Raw genomic sequence first — 25,218 nt, forward strand, 5'->3', positions numbered from 1 at the left:
ATTTCACTCCAAGTTAGCTGCTCATGAGAGTTTTTTGATATTTTTCAATTCTTTTAGTGACATCTAGTGAATCTTGGGGAAAGTGCAAGTTCAGGGAACTCCAAGGATCGATCCAACTGCAGTAGCAGATGCTTCACAATTAAATGCCCAAAGTACTGCACCTTATTTCATTTACTGTCCCTTAAGATGCTGTCTAAGAAATGCACAAAATGCATTTTGGCCATTAAAGATTTTAAAGTTTGAGCTCATATTCTGGTCAAACAGTTTATGCATTTGAAGGACAGAAATAATTTAGTCTTTGTTCATTTTAACTTTGAGTATGTATTTAGAATTACATTTATTTTATATTTTAAGTTTTGCCTTCTGTTATTGGTGCCATTGCTCCTCTTGAAGGCTCCAAGTATTTCAACTTCTACAAAAAACACCCCAAACTTTTGCAGGAGTTCAAGCTACACATTTTCAATATTTGGTATTCCTGAACTTATTGAAAAGTCAGATTTGGTCTGCTTGTTGCTCTGGGCCAATCCAGTCTGGATGTGAAATACTCTTTCATCAGCAAATGAAGTTTTCAACAGAGATGGAAAACGTATGCCTCCTACCTAGAAATCAGCTAAAAACTTCAAAGGAGGAGCTGCCTCCCTCAGAGCAGCATCCACATGCAATAGCTTTTAACAGTGTAACTTCTTTTTCTCAAAGTACAAACCCAAGTGGCTTCCATAAAGTGTATGTTGGTATGGATTTCAGCTGTGCAAAGGACAGGGCCACCACTACAAACAGGGCTCATAAATATTTGGAAAAAATACAAAGTAGCTTCAAACAGGCCAATATTAGATGACTGGAAAGAGTTCAAAAAATCTCAGGCCTTGCTTGATCTAAAAGGCTTCAACCTCCCAAACTGAAGAGGCAATTAGGGCAGATTCTGAACAGGATCTGAAGTAATGGGAAGGGTGAACACTCTCTGGAAAAATCCCTGCTGTGAGTGTCACTGAGGCCACTCACATGCAGCCAGCACAGGGGAGATGCCCAGCATACCCAAACAAGCTTCCAGGTCACTGATTCTGATCTGCTCTCATCCCTCTCACAGCTAACTTTCCAGAACTTAAAAGCTTAAAGGAAAAATCAATCCAAGTACACCAAGAGCAACAGTTCAAACATTTTACTAAATCAATTCACACAGTTTCAAAATTGTAAATATAATTAAGGACAACAGGGTTTCTGTATTTTTTTTCTTCCAGAATCATTAAGACAATAAACAAACACAAATTAGGTTTATAGCATCTGTTCTTTTAAAAAATGAAAGGAACGCCACTTGATGTATTGATAAAGCACCACAACACAGTTACAAAATAGGGTTGGCCTGTTTCTTTCACAAGTAAAAGACTACATACTCCTAACAGCTTCCTGCTTCAATCCATACTTCATTAAAATAAAACTATAAAATCTTCTAGATTACACTAACTTCAGACAATGCCTGGTATAACAGTGCATTAACAGCAGTAATGCCAACTATCAGTGCCAACATAAAACGGTTTAGAGAGGAAAAACAAAACAAACAAAAAAAATCCAAAACAAAACAACAAAACCCCCACCTTTATTTTCCTAGATGAGCAAAATTTAAAATAAGGGATGCTCTGCCTCACAATGATTTAAGGATTTGGGGATGCTGATGGGTGGAAGAGGGGGCTGGTACTGTAGCTTTCTAGGCTTAGTTGGCATCTAGCTTGGCCATTTCCTGCACGTATATCCCTATACTCTCGCTGTCGAAGAGCACGAAGTACACCGTCTTGATCGAAGAGGACATTGTAGACACAAAATAGCTGGAGATGGCTTTCAGGATCAGCTGAGCAGCTGTTTGCTTTGGGAAGCCATTTCTAGAAAGAGAGAGAAAAAAAAAAGAAAATCAAAACTTGCTGAACCAACTTTTGATGGTTTAACCTCCCAGGGAAGACTCCAGCTTTTCTCCAACACCTCACAGCAAATAAAGCTGCAAAGCCAGTGCTTACAGTGTGAATTAGAAGTTGTTGATTTAGGCAAGACTTAAAATGCTCAAACAGAAGAAAAACATTCCTAAAATATGAATACAGAGTCTACACACACTGTTGGGTTGAACCTCATGATACCTGATGGCTCAATTATTCTTATTTAACAGGTACGTAAACCAAGAGCCTGCTGTGTTCTGGAAAGCAGTGTATGTGTTGGAGCTACAAAATTAAACCTGTCCTGAAAGCAAAGCAACTGTTAAAGAAAAGTAAAAAGGGACAGAGAACTTGATATAGAATATGAAACATAAAAAAACCTCAAAGTACAATATGGGCTTACCACTACTAATGGTAACTAAGCACAGGATTTAACAGGACCTAACCTGACAACCTTTCTTAAAACTTCTTCACATTTTTATCTAGGAATCCTTGTCTGAAAGATTCATCTATTCTTAAAACAAGTCAAGCACAAGTAGAATGATCTGAACAAAGCTATGACCCAAACTTTTTGATCTGAATTTTATAGATCATGGCAAACTCCTGGAATTACACTTGGTAACTGCTTGGAACATGGCCTGAACTTTGTTGCTGTGTTACTCCTGAAGTACTGTTACTCATCCAGATCAGGTGTGTTTACCCTGCCAAATTCTGAGCCCTCCCCCAGCCTCAGTGATGTGCACTCCATAGTCAGTCTGAAGGTGATGGGACATGACCACTCTCTTAGGAGTAGCACCCAAAAAGAACTTGAAAGAGCCTGTTGAACATCACCTGGTTCCTTGACGTGCACTTACAGACACCTGGTAGTTAATACTCCCCATTATAAAGTGTGTACTATTAATACTACAAATAATTTACAGATTACACAGATGGATGAGTTTCTCAGCATTTCCTGAGCAGTTCAAGGAAGCTGGGCTAAATCCACCTCTGGCACTAACAGGTGAACATTTCTCAGCACTTGCTCGCTGAAGCACCACACTGGTAGTAAAATGCTGTTGTAATCTCCCTCTTATTTTCTGCTGCAACACACCAAATGTGAAGGGCAACTGCCTGTGTCATGGCCCACTTGCTGCACATTGCCTTATCAAAAAACATTTTCAGAGAGCAATTCCATGTCAGTCCTGCCTGTAATGTGATATTATATGTGCTGTCTTGAAGATAATGTTTGTGGTATTTCAAAAACGATGGCATGAAATAGCTTACACTACTTTTTCTTTTTTGAAAATGCCTGATTTTTTCTTCTATTGAAGAAGGAAAAAAAAAAATGAAAAAGCATTGTGAGCAAAGCTTGTACTACTCCAAAGCCAAATGAGCTGGGGTCAGGGATAATCAGCTGTGTGAGAAGTTAATCAACTGAGAACAGTTTTGACACAGGAGCTGCTTAGGAGTGAGCAGCTTCCACACCTGGGCACTTGTAGGTTATTTATGAGTGTTGCATCCTGGCATACAGTGAAGAGATCTTCCAGGAACTTTGTTCTTGAGCTGTCATGCAGGACAGCATCAAACCAGGGACATACACTATTTCTGAACTGCTCTCAGGGGCCTCTGAAGTCACACAACTTCCAAGTGTTCTGGCAGGCTGGTCACATCAGGGCACATGAAAGAAGAGTGGCCTGGTGAAAGGAAGGCACAGTGCCAGGCAAGCTGAGAACAATCCATTGCTCAGGACACTTCTCCCAAAAGAAACAAGAGAGCAGAAAAATCAGCAGGAAGGTGCTGGCCTGATGGCCATGTGTGGGCTGCAAGAAACAGAAGCCTCATGCATTGATCTATGGGTCTGAGTTAAATTCTTGTGAAAAGGCAGTCTGGGACCTTAGCCAAACCAGTGTCAACTCAGATCAAAGTCAGAGCATCAGAATGAAATCCCTTCTCAGAGGATGAGTTCATGTTCAATCCCTAACTCTCCTTTCCCTTTTTCTCCTGCTGGCCCTACCAGACTGAACTCCAGGCTACCTCTGAACAGAACCCAAGTTGTGCTTCCCATAAGTTGGCTGTAGCTGAGCATCTGGCCCAATGAATGCTACAAGTATGCTATTTTATTTCCCCTCGTGATTTATTTGAACTGCCCTCATGTAATCCCATTCCTCAACTATAAAAGAGAATGAAACTGTTTATGTGGGTTTATTGGGTGATGTCTGCTTGACAGATGCCTGTACTACAACAGCTGCATACATGTGGTGTCTTTGGCATTTGTTATCTTTTAAAGTTTTACTTTTTTCTTTTTTAATGCTTTTGACTTCATAAAAACAAGTAGAGAGTATTGTCAGAATATATTATGTTCTCTCCAAAATTAACTTACGCTTGAGTATCTCTAATTAAGCGGGGAAAAAAAAGGAAAAATACATAACCTAACATATTACTCAAGACCTTTTGATTCCTCTCCATCTTTTAAAAGCACCACTTTAACTGGCTCAAGTAAGAATAACATGTATATGCCAAAGAGAGGACTTGCCCCAGATCCTGCCTGTCAGTAACCAAATTTCAGAACAGAATATGAAGCCTGAGGATTGTTCAAGGCTTCATCATCTTCCAGTACCAATCACCTACTTCACAACAAGGGCTGGGAATGGTTCTTTGCTGGGAGCTATCCAGAAAAGACAGGGCTGTGTGGAAGATACTTTACATGGTCCCACTTTTACATAACCAATTCCACAGACACTCTGCACTCTCCACATTATTCCATGGAGGAATAGAATTTCTCCCAAACAGTGATTCAGAGCTTCTCCTTGTACTGACCAGCCTGTGACCCTGACAGCTAATCCAGTAAGTTACTATGAGCCCAGTGCTTTATTTCTCTACTGTTCTGCAAAGTTTGCTCCAGTTATCTCCTTAAAATGACACCTATGCAAATTACCCTTAGCTGGAGATTTCTATGATGCAAGTTGCTTAAATTTAGCATCCTAATGAAACATTTATTTCTTGTCACTCACCCAAAACCTCAAACACTGTTTTCTGCCTTAGTCCACAGAATATGCAAGAATTAATCTAGTGTTGCAAAACAGCACAATGGGAAGAATATTCTTGTTGTACACCAGCCAACTTCTTTTGTGGCAAACTCAAGAGGGTCAGTTGTTCAGGGTTAAGAGACACAACTGTGTAATTCAGCCTAGATTTGGCTCTTGGTCTTCCTACTGAGCCATCAGTGAGGGCCAGGTGTTCCCAACCTCCCTCTGCATCCCAAACCCAGGAGCCTCAGACTAAAGGTGCAGTCAGTCTGGACTGAGACTCTTAAGAACATGATCTGACTTTCAAAGGCACTGAGCACACAGAGCCAGAGGACCTGAACTTTTAGACTGAGGCTTTCAAAGACCTTGGCAAGGGTTTTTAAGGTCTTTTTTTTTTTTTTCATGAAATAGTTCCATGATGTAAACTCTATGGAATTCAGCTTATGGATTTTGGATGAAAGCTTGAAGTGACTCTGCAAATCCTGAGAATCAAGGCACTTTAGGTTTGCTGCTTAAACAAACACTAAGCCATGTCTTCTGGCCATTGTAAGACAGGTAAGTTTCATTATGCACTAAAATCAGGCAAAAGAGACCCCTTTTCTTCATGTTCTTTTCCACATCTCCAATTTATATGAATGAATTGATTGTCTGAAAGAATTCTTTTAACATTCTCTTTAAAGTTCATTTTATGGTCTTTATCCCATTTGCATGCTTTAAGATTTGCAGGGATCACTATGAGATCTGCCAACACTAAACTACTACTTAGGAAAACACTGCAGGCTCCAAGCACTGCCTGAACTAACCTAGAAGAAACTCTTCTTCTAGGGAACTGATTCAAACAAGAAGAAAAAAGCCAGCATTGTAGCAATGTGTTTTGTACATGGGAAGGGACTGGAACACCAGATGGCACTTGGAGAATGTGACCTATTTGGCATCAGGTTTGCCTGATACTTACCTGCCACTGCCAATGGAAGGAAATGCAATTGATTTCAGCTTCTTTTCATCAGCCAGAGCCAGGCAGTTCTTCACTGTCTTTTCCAGCAGCTCCTCACATTTGTCTGAGCCCCAACCTGGGCTATTACAGTGGATCACAAATTTTGCAGGCAGTCCATGGCCAGCACTGACAACAGCTAGGAAGAATTGAAAATGAAACATAATTACCTTCCTCTCTTTAGGATTAAAGGAGTGTACATGTGATTAAAATAGCAAACAATTAACAGACATTCCCTTAGCCCCTAAGAATGTTTTAGATTATAAATCACAAATCACACAGCCTTAAAATATAACATGATTACAGAGACTTTGTGTTTTCCATTTCCAGCTGCATTTTGCTGTGATAATTTATAAATCATAGCTAGGATTCAGCTTATTTTGAGAGAGAGCAAGAATTCGTGGCTGACATCAAAGAAAGCACATTTATACTTAGGATTGGGTAAGGAGGAGGGCAGTATCTGTTAGAACCCAAACCCAGACAAGGGATGGTCTTGCTCTGGTTGGGTTAACTGCAGTAAATACCAGGATGCTGGACAGGCACAAGGAGTTACACTCTGGTGACCTTCAGCTACTCCTGCTAAATGTACAGAGTGTTCAGCTGGCTTCTGATCATACCCCAGCCCAAACTGGAGCAGTTCAGAGCTACTAGTGCTCTGCAAACCCCAAAGGAAGAATGAAAAAGAGGTGAATTAAGATTCTGGCTTTATTTCCAGCTTTGTCTCTGAATAGCTATAATGAAGACATTTTGTGTGATTTCAAGACTTTGGGCCTGGCCTTATTTTGGCTTTTCTGTGTATGGGTCATACAAGATCACTTGAACAATGCTGGGCTTAGTTTCTCTCTTTCATCACATTCTTGACAGAGGGGTGTAGAGGATGCATTTACAGATTTGCAGTGTTTGATTCACATTGTTTGTGTAACAACAGGCCAAGCCTTGTATGTACAAAGAAATGAAAAAGAATTTTTACCATGCTAATCATATCTTATCAGCACAACATCACCACGGACATGTGGGGACTAAGAAGATGCAGCAGACCCTGCCTACAAACTGCTGACAGGCAGGGATTCTCCAGATGAGAGGCCTCCTTCTCTGCAGGGGAACACGTTCTGGGTTCACCACTTCCCATCACAGAGCAACAACAGACTGTGCTCTGCCTGCCAGAAGCCAGGGGAGGAGGATCTCTGTCATTTCTGAACTCACTGGGCTGTGGTTGCAAATAAAAAGTTGTAACTTTGGTTTGTTAAAAAAAAAAAAGGTGGGGGGAAGCAAGCCACCCTAATCACAAGCTGAGGGAAGAAAAATATCTATGTGAAATCTCACAAGATCATACAGTGAGCCTTCACAGTCAGCCTCTAAAATACCCCACAAAAGTGTTGGTATAAAATGGTAACTTATGTCTTCACAAACCATAATAAAAATACCAACAAGTTTTTTTAAAAATTAAAAAATCAGGTTTACAGAGATGCTTATAGAAATCCTCTATTCCATTCTGGAATGTTTATGAGGCATTTTGCTATTTAAGTATAGTAGAGGTAACTCTTGGCACATGATCATCACATATGGATACTATCTCGTGGCTGCTGCAGGAAAGAGAAAATAGACTTTGTCATATGGATCCTGACCAGGGGTTAACCAGAACGTTTTGAAGGACAATGGAAGCACAAGCATTTATGTTCTTATGGCTTTGCAGAGTCCCAACATGTTGAATAGCCTCAATGTTAGGCAATGTTAATTTGTCATAATGTGCAACTAAAATGTTGGCAGATTCAGAATACATCATAAATCCAAAAAAAATCTATTAAAAGCGGCTGACATATCTCTAGTCAGATGTGAAATGTGGATATCATCCTCAGCCTGAGAGAATAAAATACTGTATTGATACACATGACCAACTTTAATATTTCTCAGGGAGTGTTTTCCAGGGTAGTTATTAATTAACTCATTAGGATTCTGATGAGGACAACTGTTCATTACCAAGAGCAGCTGTCCTTTACTTCAAATGCAAATGCATTGAAATGGGAAGTAAGAAAGATAAAGCCAACTATGGACTTATTCTGTGCTAATCACATTCCAGATAAGCATTCTGGTTATGGGTAGATTAAAGGGATGCCCATAGAATTGAGAAATCTGAACCCTGGGTACATTTAGGATTGAAAAATTGATGTATTAGCTCTGTTCTGGAGTCCTTCAACAAGTCCCTAACAGCCAGTTTATCCTAGTGCAGTGCAGAGCTGCCCTGGAGTAAGACTGGAGCAACCCCCAGACCTGAGGGATGCACTAACAGCTGAGAAAAAGAAACTTTTCTTTTCAACTTGCCACCTATTTGGAGCAGTTTGGTCTGGGCTGGTAAGCAATCTTCTACTGAAGTTAGTAAAAAGAAAAAAGTGAGTAATTGATTCTGCATATTTTTGCAGAACAAAAATTCCAAGAAAAACTTATTAAAATTTTTAAAAAGCAAGGGAGAAACCCCCAAAGTATTAAGCTCCAGAAGTAAACAGTTGTAATTTTTCCTGTCAGAGCTGAATTCTTACATCTCCCCTTCGGCTGTAGTTAGGATTCGTTTACAAAACTGTGCACACTGTATTTATTTTTATAGCATAAACACAGATGGCAGAATCAGCCTCCTATATGAACAACATGGATCAGCAATTTCACAGATGGTGTAAAATTATATATTGCCATTATCAAACTTTATTACTCACATAGTAGATTTTTCTCTGAGATTACATAAATTTTGATAACTAGGCATCAAAAAGTCATAAGCTTTTATAGTGATGATTTTGGCACTGATTAAACTAAGTACCCAAGCAGATGCTGAACTTTAGGCACATGCTTAAGTTCAGTGAAAGTCAGAGGCATTTCAGCAAAGCAGATGTTTGTAACAGAGTTGGACTCAAAAATAAGCATCTCATTAATTGCTTTTCTGAACTGTGCCCTTAATGATCAACACTGAGTGTGCATGCACGTACCTGTGAACAGCCTGGCTCTACTGTAACTCTACAGCACTGCCCATTCCCAGGTGCTTAGGTAAAGGTTACTTAAGATGCAGTGTGTGCAGTTTAACTGTGGAGAATACAAACACACAGCCCTTGGGAGCTGCCTGCAGACAGCAGAGCCCAGCAGTGCTGCAGGGAGAGCTGGGCTGGCTGAGCCAAGCCCTGCAGGCTCCCACAGGGCTCTCTCTGGGCGGGGGTCCCGAAGCGCAGCCTCACCTCCGGCTATGTCCAACGGCCCGTTCTTTTTGCGGAGCTCAATGACGGCTTCCACAAACTCCTTGCCACCTTTCTTTTCCAAAGTGCTCCCTGAACAGAGAATTGTTAGTTTACTCTTCTGATCTCAGCAGACTTGTAACTCATCATTTGCTTTTGTTACATCACTCTAGAGTTTTCTGCCCAAACATTTTTTGGGGACTGCAAAGTAAGATCTAAACCTTTTGGGACTTGAGAATTAGCTAGTCATTAAAAACAACAACAACAACAACAGAAAGAACAAAAAGACAACCCTAAGAACCCAAAAACCTCACACTGGTATCCCTTGCTAACATTCTCAGACTTGAATTTACTGTAAAGAAACGTCTGACATGACATCCCTACCTCCTTCCTTCTCATGAGCATCTCTTAGTGTGAAATGTTCCAGAAGAATGTGCTAGCTCAACAGTGGTTGAAGGTTTGTAATTCCTTCCCCTAGGATTCATTTCCCCTCTTCTCTTACAAATTGTTTTAAAGAGCCATTTGCCACAATAAGAATTTGAAACTCACCTGATCTTGGTCCCTGACCCCAACAGGTGGCCCCAGGAATGAAACAGTCTCGTGAGTGCAGCGGGCTGCTTTACTTGGTAACTGCCCAGCTTGTTGAGCCACCTTTAACCAAGAGGAAGAGCCTCAGAAATAAGGAGAATCTCTAAGGAACACATTCCTCCAATGAACTTCTCTAACTACAACTAAGGAGCTGGACAAAGTTATTCTGGGAGGAGAAGAGCTGTGCAGTGTGTCAGGGCAACCAAAAGGTATGCTGTTTACAAAGGCAGTCCATCACTAAATGGTTTAGATCTTATTTTGCAGCTCTAGTTTGAAATATTAATGAAAGAAAAAACAGCCCAAGAAAGCATTTTCCTAACTACATAAGCATCCCACATAATTTTGCACTGTGCATATTAATTATAAAGGTAGATAAATAAAAAGCAGTGATATCATAAAGGCTCTGATTTGAGATATTGCTTTGAAAACTGATTTCCAGAAGTTCAGAACTAGGATCTCTAAAGATCTAGACATTTATTTGGTGACACCCCTTACTTCCACTGACGAAGAAAGAAAAAAAATGCAATTTCTGATGGAAGTGCACATACTATATGCTCCAGGAAGCAGAGTCCCTCCTCCAAGATTCCAGTTACTAAATCAGGTTATATAGCTCTAGAAACCAAGAAGACTGCAAGGTGCTTTTGTTTGGTTTTGCTAAATTTCTTCCAAACTGAAAAGCTGAAAACAATGCATTTGTTTTCCATTCAAAAACTGACTCTGTGACCCTGAGTCTATTTTGTTAGTGGAAGTTTATTGCTTGTGGGGTACAAAAGCTGAGGACAATTAAAAAAAGCTATGCCTTTTCTTTGGCTTTTTCATAACCAGTTCACAACAGGGTTTGCCAAAAACTGAACTGCAAGGTCAGACTGTGTAGGTCAGAGTGTAATTTGCTGTTTGTGCTCATTTAAGCTTTTAAATATAAATACATCAGCCAAACTCCTAAGGATTTCCTGAACTTAAAGTTGCCTATCCCAGTGCAACTGAGTGGGAAGATCACCTTACAAATCTTTTAGAAAAGACAGTAATGGCTTTATTGGTAGCAGCAAGGTGTCTTAGGAGTGTGCTGGGAAAGGAGACCCAGAGCAGCACTCAGGTGCTTGGAAGCACTCTGCCCTTCAAAGGCAGTGAGTAAAACACAACACCCCGTGCCCTTTGCTGAGCCCATCCAGCAGATGTGACTGACTCCAGGGTCTTATAAAATCACTCTGACTGAGAGGGGATGGGGAGGGAATGAAACAGCCTTCCATTCTAGTTATATTTTTGTTGTATATATTTCCATATCATTCCTATTTATATTTATATATGTGCCGTTATATTCCCCATGAGTCCATGGACTCTGATCAGTCCTAAAACCATGACATTCATAATTCTTAATTTCTCTTGTTTCAAGGGGAAACATAATTAAGCCTTGTGCAGAACCTAGGAACAGCAAAGTTCTATTAAGTAGGTCATTTCTTTGCCATTGCAGAGCTGTTGTACATTTAATGGAATTTAGCCTAGTTTGGTTTAATTCAATCCAGAAGGACCAGCTTTTTCCCTTCTAGTGGGAATTAATTTATAATTAAAAGCAATGAACAACCATGTAAGTTTGTTCCACTGAGCTCTCTTCTTGCAGATCTGGTACAAAGAAGAGAAAAAGTAGTATTTGATATGAATGAGTGAAATATTCTGCATTTACTCCTCAATTATGCTCTTCTTCTGATTAATAGTGAGGGTTTATATTGAAATCATACTTGACATCTATGTTGTAAATTAGCTTAATCTGGTAAAGGACAGACTGTATTTAACTATTTTCCACTACACTAGCAAGTTTGTTGAGGGAAGTCTTGCTTCACAGCTTCAAGGTTAGTAGCTTATTTGCTCACAAGCATAAATATGTGTCACTCCCATGAGAATAAGATCATTATCTCATGCTTTCCAAGCAGGCATTGGTATCAGTGTTGAAAACAGCGTTAGCAGAAATTTAGGCTCTAAAATTCTCAGGATAAGCCCCCAGTACACTTAAATTGTTAGGGAAAAAAACCAACAAAAAATAAAAAAAAATTTAGATGGGTAAAAGTTAATCATTGGAAGCTAAGCATTTGTGCACTTCTATTCTTTCTTACAGCAGTCAGAGGCAACAGGAACCTACACTAAGGAATGAGCAGTCCAACTTCAAGAGACAATTTTCTCTGCAGAGTAGCAAAGCATTTCTTTGTCACAGGGTAGGAGACAGGCACATTGGCTAAATGGGTCTGACAGACTTTGGAAGCATATTCTTCAGGTACAGACTACTATGACACTCTGCATATTATTTAGCCAGCAAAGTCACAGTGCTTCTGCCTCAGCAGGTCAACCAGAGCTATATTTCTCTGCTTGTTACTCAGAATACAGCCCTTTCAGAAAAAACAGGTGGTGCAGGATGTGTGTCCCTCCAAGTCAGTACTGAAAACAAAGCCTCAGGCATGGGGGGAGCCCTTTCTCACAGCAATGGTGAGGTCAAGATGAGATGCAGAACAGAGGCTGGGATCAGCTGACTTGTTCTTAAGCACTGCCAGCAACTTCTACATTTGGTCCAAGTTCTAATTTGCCTTCTCAAATTACCAAGGCAGTTCAATCAAAGTACTCCTATCCTTTTATAAAATCCTTCAAAATTCTGTGTATGAGAGGGGTAAGAGAAGGGCTAGGAGAAGAGTTACTCAAGGGACAGTTAAGATGGCTGAATTAAGAGGTCTGTCCTGTTTCCTGCCATGCCTTCTCTCATCCTTGTAGCTCAGGTGACTGATGTGTGTGCAGCCCTAGCCTGGGCTTGTGGGTGTGAGGACTGTGGAGCAGGCCTAGGAAGGTCATCGGTCCGTAAGGATAATCTTAATCTTGTATTTTCCAAATAAGTTAGATCCAGGCTGTGAATCCATATATGAACATCTGAAACTTGGCATGGAGAAGGTGCACTGGAACTGGTTAAAATCTAAAGATCAAGACTCAAACTGCATTCAAACCAGGCACTTAACATGTCAAACCGACAGTGTTGTAATTAATTTTCCTTGGTCACGTGCCTGCATTTAACGCACTGTTCCTGCACTTCAGTTTTGGTGGTGCACTCCATGGTTACTTCTGAAAGGCTGATTTGGCAACAAAAACCAAAAATGCCCACTAGATTTGTAATTGTTCATTTCTTGTTAGGATCAGTGGGGACTGCTGGAAGTGAGAAATGAATGCAGATCTGCATAGCTACAACAAGCTGGTGGCTGCTGACCATGCACACACATACGAACTGCAGCACTGAACTTGCCATTACCTACTTCACCACCGGTGTAGAAGTCAGAGTTTGTCGGGTGAACGACAGCATCACTGTCGATCGTGGCAATGTCAGCCTGTACAACTTGCAACTACAACAGGTAAACAGATGTATATCAACCACGTTGGACAGAGACCCAGCACAGGCTCTACATTTACACATGTACCAACGTCCATATTTTCCTACCTTTACATCTCCAAACCTTGCGCCAAAGGAGTATGCTGAGTTGTGTGTGCAGGTGTGTGTAGAGAAAGGGGTGTAGGGAGCAGGAGGAGGAATATTGAGTATGACATGATCAAATAAATGTTAAAATGACAAGACATGAGATCATTTCCAAAGTTTTAAAATCAGCTAATGCCCCATTTCACTTTGCAGAAACCTAGAACAACCAGTTCCCCACAGAGCATGACATTAAAATATGGAATCTGTTTAAAAAAGAGAAATTCAGGATCATCAAGACAAACAAAATAATTAGTTTCTCCATTTTGTCAGCACTAATAAGCTGACAGCCACTGATTTTCATATGTAAAGCCATTCATCATTTTGTTTCTAAAAATGCCAGTTTCCTTCACATGTAGGAAACTATGTATTTGCAGCCAGGGTTGTACAGAATTTGCTTTAAAAAATACAAATTGTTTGTATAGTTTCAAAGTAAGGCATATCTTTTAATTATATGCTGGAATTGCTAAGACACTTGAAGAAATATATGTATTTCTAAGAAAGGCTGATATAAAAATTAGCCTTCTTAGACCTTTTTTCTTGTGAAGTTACTTGTCTACATTCCCATAGGAAATGCAGCAGTATTAGAATTATGAGTTGTATTCCATTAAGGAAGTTTCAAAAAAAGACAGCAGCAGGTCTACTCAAATAAGAAGGGAATGCAGTACATAATGCAATAAAGGCAATTTTTGTTTTGTTGAAGAATAAACTTCTATTAAAGAAGGAGTTTTTGGATTTCTTATCAAACAAGAGAAAAGCTTCAAAAGTGATTCTCCACCCATGATAGTTCACTCTTGGGGTAATGCCAGTATTTGTTTCCAGCTGAATGTAAAAGTGACAGGGAAGAATTGAAACACAATGGAAACAAATTATTGACTGAAATAAACATCAAATCAAGGTATGGAAGATTTGGGGACAGCTAATGAAGTAATAAGCCCTTACCAAAATTTTTAAGCCTACTCTAAATATTGAAATAAAACCCCTGAGATTGCAGGTAGAATGGAGAAACTGCTTATTTTGAGAAAAACCTGACAAAAAAGTATTTTAGTCCTTGAAGTATTCAAATAAGAAACCCCCCAAAATAGCTAACAGTCACATATGATCATTATGGAAAAGAATTTAAAATTTTTGAACTGAAATCAGCTTGAAGACTAGCAATAGCTGCAAGTGTTCAGAATTGCTCAAAAAGTGCTTTGAATATAGTTCTTCAACAAAGCAGGACCTGCAAGATTTGAATTTCTGCTCTGATTAAAGGTATGAAGCCCTAGAGAGTAAATTCTGGGTTCCATAATTTCCATGTGACCGTTAGTTGTGTCAACCCATGCCCCATTTACCTAGGTCATCTTTAAGGTCAATGTCAGCATTGGTAGGATTGATAATGGCCTCCACCTCGAAGCCGGCTAAATTACTGATTTCACTGTGAATAAGGTTCAGCTGAAAAGAAAAGCATGAGGTGGGAAATAACAGGACAGCTGGGAAATCACAGAGAAGCTGCAGAAAAGTGAGCTTTGCAACACAGATGGAGATAGCATCACTGCAAACAAATATGCAAAATAAAAGGCAGGTCATCAAGGGATATTAGCCCAAAAAAATTCAAACACAAGACTCAAACATTGTTCATATTGGGAGAACATGAATGTACCAACTAGTAAGCTCTATTTTGGTTTTACACTGATCATTATTTGGGATTCTTATTATTATCCACTATCTAAAAAGAGCTTACAAGAAGTCTGGATAGGGACTTTTCACAAGGGCATGGAGTGACAGGACAAGGGGAATGGCCATAAACTGAAGGAGGGGAGGTTAAGATTAGATATTAGGAAGAAATTCTTCCCTGTGAGGATGCTGAGGCCCTGGCAGAGGTTGTCCAGAGAAGCTGTGGCTGCCCAGTCCCTGGAAGTGTTCAAGGTCAGGTTGGATGGGGCTTGGAGCAACCTGGTCTGGTGGAAGCTGTCCCTGCCCATGGCAGGGGGTTGGATTGAGATGAACTTTAAGGTCCTTCCAAACTATTCTGTGATTTCAATTTTGCCATCAAATGAGGGTATTTGTTTCTTCCCCAAGTACAGAGATGAAGGACACCCTAAGCATCCCTTAAGCATCAATTACAGGGATGTTCTGGGACTATTCTGCACTGAAACAGGATCAAAGCTGCTGTTGCTCCTTATTTAAGCCAGCAAACAGGAGCCTATCTCTGAGAAAGCAGACACTTGTCTCCAGCAATTCCTCCATCCCAACAAGGGGATGTGGTTTTTTTCTTTCCTTATCAGAGGTCACCATATTCTGTATTACAGCACTTCAGTCCTCATTATAGTTCTGCAGCCTTTGGGAAAGTCTGGTGAGGTACCATAAGCAGGCACATGATATTACGTGCTTATAGCTTCTAGTTTTTATTTTGTTTGCTTTACTTCCTTTTGTCCCTTCTGAAAGCAGAGATTTTTAAACCCACCCATTAATGCTTATTTACTCCTCTAAGTACTCCCATATATTTCAAGAATGTCTTCAATTTCTTTCTTGTTCTAAATCAGGAGGATTTCTCCTGAAATCACAGGAAGATTTCTCCTCTCCTGAGGCACACAGGGAATTGTGGGAGGCAGCACAGAGCTCTAGAGACTGACCTCACATCTGCACTATGTGTTCTTAAGAGACAGTTTGGGGGTCTCCTCATAAGATGCGACCCACAACATAAAACCAGCTCTAAAACTTGATGCAACCTAATGGGAATGCTAAACTTGGCAAAGGTCAAAACTGCAGGTATGGGAAGTTTCTAACCGGGGTTTGAGCAGGTTTGACACTGCTTCATAGCTTCTGTTGGAAGTCTGATTTCACAGGACCCATGTTTACTACTGACAAACTTTAAATACTTTAAAAGTGCAAAAGATTTTCCAGACTTTTTCATTTGGGGAAACACATTATCTACAGCATAACCAATGCCTGAGTTTACAGTATGTATTTTAAATTATTTTTCCAGTAGCTGTTTGGGTGATATGGAGAGCAACCATGAAGGAGAAAGCTCTCATTCATTTATGCAATTCCTGCAATCAGCTGCAGTTAGGCCAGGCTTTCCTTTTAATCCAAAGCCCTCAGCCTACAAAGCATAACACTCATCTTCAGGCATGGCACTTTATATCATCCATATCAGAATTTTATCTCTTGTTTGTTGTAGCCCACGTTCTTAAAGTTAACTCTTCAAATAATTTCTTTGTGTATGTTAATTTATTAACAGGGAGTATGAGCCAGTCCATGAAACCCATACAAGTGAATGGGACATTTAAGGAGGCCACCATCCCTATATTTAAATTTTCTGAAAAAAATATTTCCATTTCATTAATTTGATTCTATGAATTGACCTTCTTTCTCTTTTTAAAAGGCTGCAATTTCATATAATTTGCATATGTTGCTTGAGTAAACTATGTTACCTCAAACTAGGGTGACTGACTAAAAATGAGTGTAATTCAGCCCTGTTTTAAGTATGTGTCTGTTCGGGAATTTGCAATAAAATCTAAGAAAGCTTCCTTTCCAAATAGCTTGGAATCCTTTAATACTTCACACGTGGTGAGTTATTCATACTGGAGTTTGAGTCTTGAGTTTGACTACAAGCAACTGCTGTTTAAAAAACCAGTCAAATCAAATCAAACCAAACCAAAATGTTAAAAAAACTTAATGAATTTTAAATTAAAAAAAAAACAACAGCAAAACACATGCACACAACGCGACTGTTTTGTGGAGATTATAGCATGTTCCTAAACATATTTTGCTCATTCTGTAAGTGATTTTTTTGATTCCTAATTCTGTGCTCTACAAGTTTTCACCCCAGATCTATCAGCTGCAGACTGTTTTTGTTTTGGACCTTAAATCCATCCCTGAGCCTACTCATATACGGGATTTACATAACAGCCAGCTGGTAATTAAAGTTTCAATTTAGCAACAACAAGAAAATGCTTAAAAAGCTGCCCATGACTGATAGCATGTGTTGGCAGCTAAGTATTACTTTACTAAATTCTGCATTTACTGCTCAATGCAGTGTTAGCTATCCAATTGCCAAAAACAAATAAAAAATTAATCAGAATTTTTTCTGTGGAATTAAATCCACCAATGAGTAATTGCTCAATTTCACTACCCAACAGTATGAAGCATGTATTAGGCAGAAGTGATCCCCTAAAGGGCCACTTTAAACAAAATAAATAGACACAACTTGCATATACATGTGCAACAAAGAATGGACATAACTTGAGGTAACATTTCAATTAAATATTAGTTAGATAAAATGCAGATGGCACTTAGCACATCTATGAATATTTTCTAAGCCAAGCCTGGCATTTCTAATTTCAGACAAAATTACCTTAAAAGTCTTGAAGCGTTTTCTGGTATGAGTTTTATACTGAAAACTGAAGATGCCTAGTGCAGACCAAAAGCTGAGATCTCGGAAAGTCCAAACCTTATAGCTTAGGTTTGAGTTCCTACAACTCTGCCTCTACTTTGTAATACTCTCAGGAAAAACAAACTACTCAATGTGCACAATGCCACATTTCCACTGGGATTCACTTGTGGATGTGCAATCATTTACATATTTATTAACTAGATTTTAATAATTAATGTGGCACTAATAAACTTCTACAGGTATAACTGAAGGATTCTTTGCCATTTCATGACCTCTGAGAATTTCCAGCTGAATGTCAGCAGTTACCTAAACATTTAATGCAATAACTGTAATTTTAAAAACTGAACAATACCCAGGTTTACAACATTCTCATTTTTGGTTTTTGCATCAAATTAAATTTAGGGTTATTAGAAGGATGAAGAGCTGCTCTTGCAAATAAGTTCCTTCCCTTCCATAAACAAGGAGCTAAGAAAAACATTTTTTCCATTAAACACTTATGAATGGTGTGATATCAAAACCAAGATTGTTTTCTTCCTTCTCTGCATTTAGCAAAGGATTTTCTGATCTGGCAGATAATGGTTTTGTAAACCAAACAGATGTGCTGGAAAGGTGTTCAAGAATGACATAGAAGGCTTGAAAGATCCTGACTGATTGATCTCTGCAGCAATTCTTCAAATGCCTTCTCTAACCCTCAGAACATGATCTGTTTGATTTGGAGTGTTCCCTCACAGGAGACAAAAAGGTTTGCATTTTCTTTTAATTTCTCTTTTCATTATGTGTTACAACAAAATACTGACACCTGGTCCCTCTCTGTGCAGGGCTAACTGACAAGGAGCCAGTGCAGGGATGGATGTGTCACACCAGTAATTTCCTCAGGGGGCTGGACTCAAGTGAATGAGAAAGCCAGAAAGTCCATTCCCCAGTATTGGGACTCACTGGGAAGCTGTACAACAGACACTGGCTTTGCCCACCACAGCTTAAAGCCGTCCTGGAGCTCATGATTTTCTTCCACTGATCCCAACAGCAAAGCCCCACTGATTTGCTGGGTCAGTCTTGCTGGAACACAACACAGGTCTTATTACAGGTTTGATAACTAAAATGAGCTCAAAATCAGCTCCAGAGGTCTGATGTTACTTGTTTTCTTGAAACAGTAATGTAGACTATAAATTTTGGGTTCTAATTTAGTCATCACAATGTTTTTGAAAAACTACCCCCTTAATAGGAGTAAAATAAAAACCAACTCTACCAAACCAGCCACCTAGCTGTAGCTGTGAAATTAAATGTGGAAAATTAGAAATATTGAAAAAAATGTTACTCTCATGCATGTTACTTGGCAAACAAACTGGAGGATAAATGGAGAACAACCTCAGTATGAAATAAAAATGAGTCAGAGGAGTTACATTCCACAATGGACAATGGCTCATCTTTTATGGCTTACAACACAATGATCTGATTATTGAATGATAACAGAAAGATGCAGTTTTACTTAAGAAAATTTTGCATCACATATTAAAGGCAGGTTTCAGGATAAAAGACCAAATTAATTTAATGACTCATCTCTTTAAATGGATCCTCTTTAAGCAGATATGTATTTGTATTAAACCAACCCACATCCCAAATCATATTCACAGGGAAAAAAAGAATTGTTGATCTCCAGCTTTTCATAAAAGCATAATTCATTATTACACAACATTAACTTCTGTAAATCACAAAGCAGAACACAGCATAAGAACATTATTATGAACAAATGTCTAAAATAGGTTTTGATAAAAACCTGTAAATCATTTACATCAGCAATGAAGTGGGCTGACTGTTGGAAAAAATACATTTTATGCTTAGAATCATCTCTTTGGCAGATGCTTATCTGTAACAATTATGTTGTTTATGAAAAAGATAGATTACAAGCACACAGGCTTTCCTTCTAATTAAGTATTTAATTATGTAGTCACATGAAGACTTATTTATGTACTGTTTAAAATGGTCTAGAAGTTGTTTCAGAGAATTTCTTTGATGAGAAAAACTGATATCACACATCTCCTTGATTGCTCAGTGGGGAAATGTCCATTGTACCTAGATGTTTTGTGGAAAAGGGGGTAGTAGGAGGGGACTGTTCCCTAAGCAGCACAGAAAAATAGGTATTAATTTATAAAAATGCAGGCTCATACCTTCTGGCCAAGAAACAGGCTTTTGGTGGACAAGACTGTGAAACCATCTGCAGGAGTTCCCTCTGTTGTACTGTCAGCACTGGCTGATTTGCTCACTTCTCCCTGCTTCTTCTTCCAGAAATACAGTTAATTAGTTAACTCAAGGCTCTGAGAAAAACAGTTTAATGACACTAAGATATATGACATGCACTAAATGCTTAGCAGGCAATAAAATGCCTGTACAAACAGTGGTGTTGGATTTTATCCTGTAGTCCAACCAAAGTGCCTGATAACAGCTGAAGGGATCAATAGGAAAAACGACCTCAAACGTCTGCAGATCTACAGGCGCCTCCTCTTGCCCACAACAGTACACACTTGAGATGACAGTTGACTTAAATGTTGCAGGAAAACATATAAACAGCCCCAAACTTTTAACAGCTTTCTAATGGCTTGTGTGGACAAAGATTACAGATCTCTGTGTGTGGGCAGACACTCATTGTAAGCTAGGAACTGACTTGTCAGAGAACAAAATTTATCTGTGAAGGGAGGTGCTCCCAGATTTCACAGACTTATTTTTAGAAATTCTCCTTTGTAATGTGGCTGTCCTTAGAAGCAGTGTCAAGAGAATACATCTACTTTCTATCTGCCTGCTTGCAAGAAATGGGCTGAACAATTTTCCATCATCACCTACTTTCATTCCCAGTGAAACTGCTGGAGGAGAGAGGAGTTCCCCTCAACCACCATTTCTTTTTTTCAACTTTATTACTGCAGTGAAATAACAGGTTTCAGGAATTAATTGGTTTACTGAACAAAAAGGAGGATTCAAACATTTTGAAAAGGAAAATCAATTCACAAAGACTGTGGTTATAAACTCAATTGGTACCAATTGCATTTTCAATAAAATTATTGCTTATGATTTCATATAAATATTTGGTGCCTCAGCAATATCTATGTTGAAGCAAAAAAACGACACCTGGAACACTGAGCAAGCCACTGTGTCCCTTTCCAAAGTATATAAATTAAGTCTGAGGCTGAAGAACTAAAATGACTTTGATGCAAGGGTACATTGTGCTTTTAGAAGCTGTAACCATGCTTTACTTTACACAAGTGTTTTGAAAATTAGATTTTCATGGGTCTTATTTCAATTCCCTAGGAGTTTACTGTTAGCCAAATACCAATATAGTAAGCAGACAATACAGTTTATTGTGTGGAAGAAAAACAGAACCCCACAACAGACTTCCTGCTTTTGTAACCAAGCAGGACAAAAAAATTCCAGATTTAGGGGAATTATTAGTGCATGGTTATTGGAAGGACTGCATTTGAAATGTCAACTAATAGGTGTTCTGAGGGAGAAAACTAAATTCAACAGCTCAAAAAAACCAAAAGAGTAAAATAATTGGAAGAGAGACCAAGTAAACAGTAACAGGATAAATAAAGAAGCTTTGCTTCACCCAGAGGGAACTTTCACATTCCTTGTCCATTTCATGTGAAATTCCTGTACTTTTCTTCCTACTCGCCAAACTTATTGCTTAACTGTAGTTGCTTTGCAAAAGAAAGAACATCCTTGGCTACACATGTACACATTAGAAAGATCTCCTGCTCCTACAAACTGAAACCTGTAAGGCATGACCAGCACAGCCCCCAGACGCTTTCCTCTTGTCTCCTGGAACACCCTCTGCCCACCTCAGAATGTTCTTAAAAAGAACAGAGCATTTATGGCCCATGTGTCCGTGCTGCACACCTGGGCCATTCCTGAGAGTGTTCATGCTCCAGGTGCACCAGGGAGAGGGCAGAGCTCATCCTCCCCTGCTCACACTGTGGCTGAAATCACCATTGGTAACAACACATGCAATGGAGAGCTGACCCAGTGTGAAGCTCTCTGCAGCTACTGCTGACAAGCTTTGGGTTTAAAATAAACACATTACTCTACCTTGGATTTCCTTGCTCCTTTCTTGCCACCTGTTTTCTTTGATACAGTTTTTTTCTGTGATGGAGACTTTGCCTTCTTTGCTGGGGGTGGAGTGATGATGGCTTCCAGTTTTCCTTTTGATCCCCGCTTCTTTGCCAACAGCTCTGGGTGAATGTTGGGTAACACTCCACCACTGGCTATGGTGACCCCTTTCAATAGCTAATCAAAAATAAATAAAAAAAAATTGTACATGACAAATTCCAGTATTTACTCACTGATAAATAGAAAAGAGGATTTACTGGAAATTTTGTATACTGCCTTGAATTTCTCCACCATTATCCTTGAGGAAGAGATGAGAAATGCACGAAATGGAGCTGATCACACACTTGATTTTAACTGTAAAGGGAACATGTGTTCTTGCACACATGCTTGTCACTGTCAGCATCTCTAGGGCTCACCTGAGATCTGTTTCTCTGAATCCATGCCATGAAGGCTGTTACCCAATGAGGAAAGACAAGACAGCCCCGGGCACACACCTGAGGGCCCAGCAGGGCAGCCTGTGAGAGAAAAATGGGATCCCAAAGTCCAGGGGTGAGACTACAGCAGATGCCACACTGTGAAGAACCCAGTATATGTCCCAGGTGCTGCATTTTCCTACAACTGTATCATGAAAAAGTTTTTTTTTATTAGAAAAAGAAACTTCAAAATGGAGGGCAACATTTATACAAATCTCTATACCTATCTTCAAAAAATATGCAGTTGAAGATCAATATTCAAAAGTGTGCAGTTTATTCAAGCCTTTAAAAGCAGACGTGAAATACATCATATTCTGTATTTAAAACCACTTTAACTCATTTTTATACATCTAACTGGGACTAATTCACTATTCAGGAGGATACAGACAGTGATATCAAAGTCCCACCTTCGATTCATATTTAGTGCTCCCCAATCTCAACTCCGTGAGGCTCCAAGCTTACAAAGGGATAATGAATGGAAAGTATTACCAAATTTCAGGCAAACCAGAAGGAGGGTGGTTGGGGGAATATTATCTTTTTCCTGCTTCATCATGATACACAGATTTGGAAAAAGTATCTTTTCAGAGGGGTTTTTACAGCACCTCACACAAAGGTACATTAATCCCAGCCACTGCCTCTGGCTGACACCACAGCACTGTAATAATAAGGCCAAATATTTTATGGCCAGGTTAAAGGCATCTTTAAGTCTGCAAGGGACACAGACTTGCAAGAGTTTAGAGCTCTTTTGTGGTCACAATAACAGACTTCAGTGAGAACAAGATAGGTCCCACTGAGTCCTCAGCTGTCTAAGGGGGAAACTGAAAACAAACAAAAAACCAGCATCTGCAGGATTTTCTCTGCATCCTTGAAGAATTTATGACAACACCCCAGTCCAACAGAAGTGGTTGTAATAGTGTTAGTGAACATCATTTTACATCTCCATTGCATTTTTACACATTTTAGGAGTGTTGAAATACATAACTAAGCTGAGTGCTGTAGTTAGTTACACAGCCAGCATACCAGTGAGTGTTTCCTGGTGTGCTGCTCAATAAGCAGAGGTCTTGAGTTACAAGTCAGCTATATGAAAAGACAATTTAAGAAGCCCTAAAAGGAAATGCTGGCCTTCACATGGCAGAGGTTTTTCTTACCTGATTTAATTCTTCATCGTTTGCTACAGCCAACAGGATGTGTCTAGGAGTGACTCGACCCTTCTTGTTGTCCCTTGCAGCATTTCCAGCCAATTCCAGAATTTCCGCTGGGGAAAAAGTAAGCTCCTTTTAATTACAGTGTGGTCATTAAGAAAAGTTAATGTGTTATTTAGCATCCATGCAAAAAGGTATGGGAATTACATCATGTTACTCCTGAGGTATGGGATTTATATCATGTTACTCCTAACTGCTGTAGATACCTGCAATAGATTAACTCTAAAATTATCATTTTGTTTTTATATGTGTAATCACTGAAGAACAAATGCACACTTAAGTCCTGTGCTTTAAACTGGAATTATTTTTTTTATTCTTTTGAAGCGGTTTCCCCAGATTCCTCACTTTTCAGCGTTCTTCTCAAGGCTATTGTGTGCTCATCTCTTAGGACCCCTCTCCTATCAGAGGACAGAGTACAGTAGAAACACAAATTCTATAGGTCTTTTTCTCAAATCTGTCAAATGTGAGTTCTGGCTTGTATCACTTCTACTTTTTTATTACTGGAAAAGACACTATTCTCAGTGACTCATTTTTAGCATTAGGGAACCATGAAAGCACACATCCAAATTAGGACACTAAAAATACAAATTCTGCTGCCACGCTCATTTAAAGATTTTTTTTCTGTATCTGAGAAGAAGTTTTTAACCAGAAAAAGTAATTGATGAATCATGTTTGTTTGCTCCTCATAAATTATTCCTTAGAAGATATTCCAGCACTGACAAAATAATGTTTAACAGCAAGGCATTTAATGGCTTTTATTGAATTAAGAAAGATTAACTTTCTCACCATGCAAGGATCTTTGAAGAGAAAGACTAGAGCATTATCTGCTAACTGATTTATCTGCAGCTCAACAAACCTTGGGCAAGGATGCAATTAATTACAAGAAAGTCTAGGGAACAATTAAAAAAAATGACATAGCATGTTTATCAGACTCAGCAATTATGTGCTACTGCTGTCTCCATTACACCTAACCTTTCATCTCCCTCTCTACAATCTGTGTTTCACTATTGCACTTGGTAGATTTCCTTTGGCATATCTGGTAACATGTGGAGAAAAAGAGGGGAAAAAAAAAGGGAAATGTCTTTTTTTACATCTATTACACACTAATATTAAACTGTAACATTAGAGTATTAGAGTAATATATGAGATTGATTTCACATTTAAGAACTGACTACACCATGAAAGCTCTCCTGTAAGCTTGATTTAGAGGCAAAGAGAACTGAATTAAGGCATTAACCTGGAAACAAAAAAGACTAAAATCAAAGTTCATGTGACCACATGCCTCTACCATAGGACACAGTAAATCTTCAGTAATAATATACAGCTCAGGCTACGGCCTCTCATTAGACTGAATTTAACATGATTCACCAATTATTTTTCATCCTAAATCCCATAACAAGTAAGCTATGATGCTTACTGGAAAACTTTCAGCTGCTTCTGGATATTCTACAGTTCAACTTCATTGAGGATTTTGGTGTGTTTTCACCATTTTTGTGTTCTTCAAAGTACACAATTAACTTTATTATAGCATGAGGCAGAATATTAAATCTAAACCCCAAAGTAACTCAACATTTCATGCTGACAACAATTGCTTTAATTTATTTTTAAAGCCGGATTAGCAGGGTAAGGTCAACCTGCCCATGCTTTCCACACCTCCAAAGAAGTGAATTAGGGTGGCATAATCCCTTTTACATACTTCTGGCAAGCCCAGCTCAGACATGTGAGGTTTTGCTGCCTGCAGCCTGTGGTGGCAAAGCCCTGCATCACCTCACAGTGAAACCCTGAGTGCACCCCAGGCATCCCCTCCGACCTCAGCAAGGCTCTGTCACTGACTAACACTACCACCTCCACCTCTTCACACC

The 25,218-nt window shown here is 39.3% G+C and overlaps 1 protein-coding gene across 6 annotated transcripts in view; it reads right to left on the bottom strand.

Moving 5' to 3' along the window:
* Window positions 1–1,141: 1,141 nt before the first annotated feature.
* Window positions 1,142–25,218, bottom strand: part of LOC115908498 (core histone macro-H2A.1) — a 42,938-nt gene continuing 18,861 nt past the window's right edge. The window contains exons 3-10 of one of the 6 annotated variants that reach the window (XR_004061118.1): window positions 23,303–23,409; window positions 21,661–21,858; window positions 19,752–19,862; window positions 12,994–13,080; window positions 9,674–9,775; window positions 9,128–9,217; window positions 5,877–6,051; window positions 1,142–1,871 (exon numbers count right to left, since the gene is read on the bottom strand). Coding sequence is in view for 4 of the 6 variants with exons in the window: in XM_030957119.1 (XP_030812979.1) it covers window positions 1,706–1,871; window positions 5,877–6,051; window positions 9,128–9,217; window positions 14,543–14,642; window positions 19,752–19,862; window positions 21,661–21,858; window positions 23,303–23,409 (947 nt within the window). In the remaining 2 variants the exon portion in view is untranslated. Of the gene's footprint in view, window positions 1,872–5,876; window positions 6,052–9,127; window positions 9,218–9,673; window positions 9,776–12,989; window positions 13,081–14,542; window positions 14,643–19,751; window positions 19,863–21,660; window positions 21,859–23,302; window positions 23,410–25,218 lie in introns of all 6 variants that reach the window. The other 5 variants (XR_004061119.1, XM_030957123.1, XM_030957121.1 and 2 more) reach the window with 5 other exon arrangements.

Source organism: Camarhynchus parvulus, chromosome 13, assembly GCF_901933205.1.
Source record: "Camarhynchus parvulus chromosome 13, STF_HiC, whole genome shotgun sequence".
Classification (NCBI taxonomy): domain Eukaryota; kingdom Metazoa; phylum Chordata; class Aves; order Passeriformes; family Thraupidae; genus Camarhynchus; species Camarhynchus parvulus.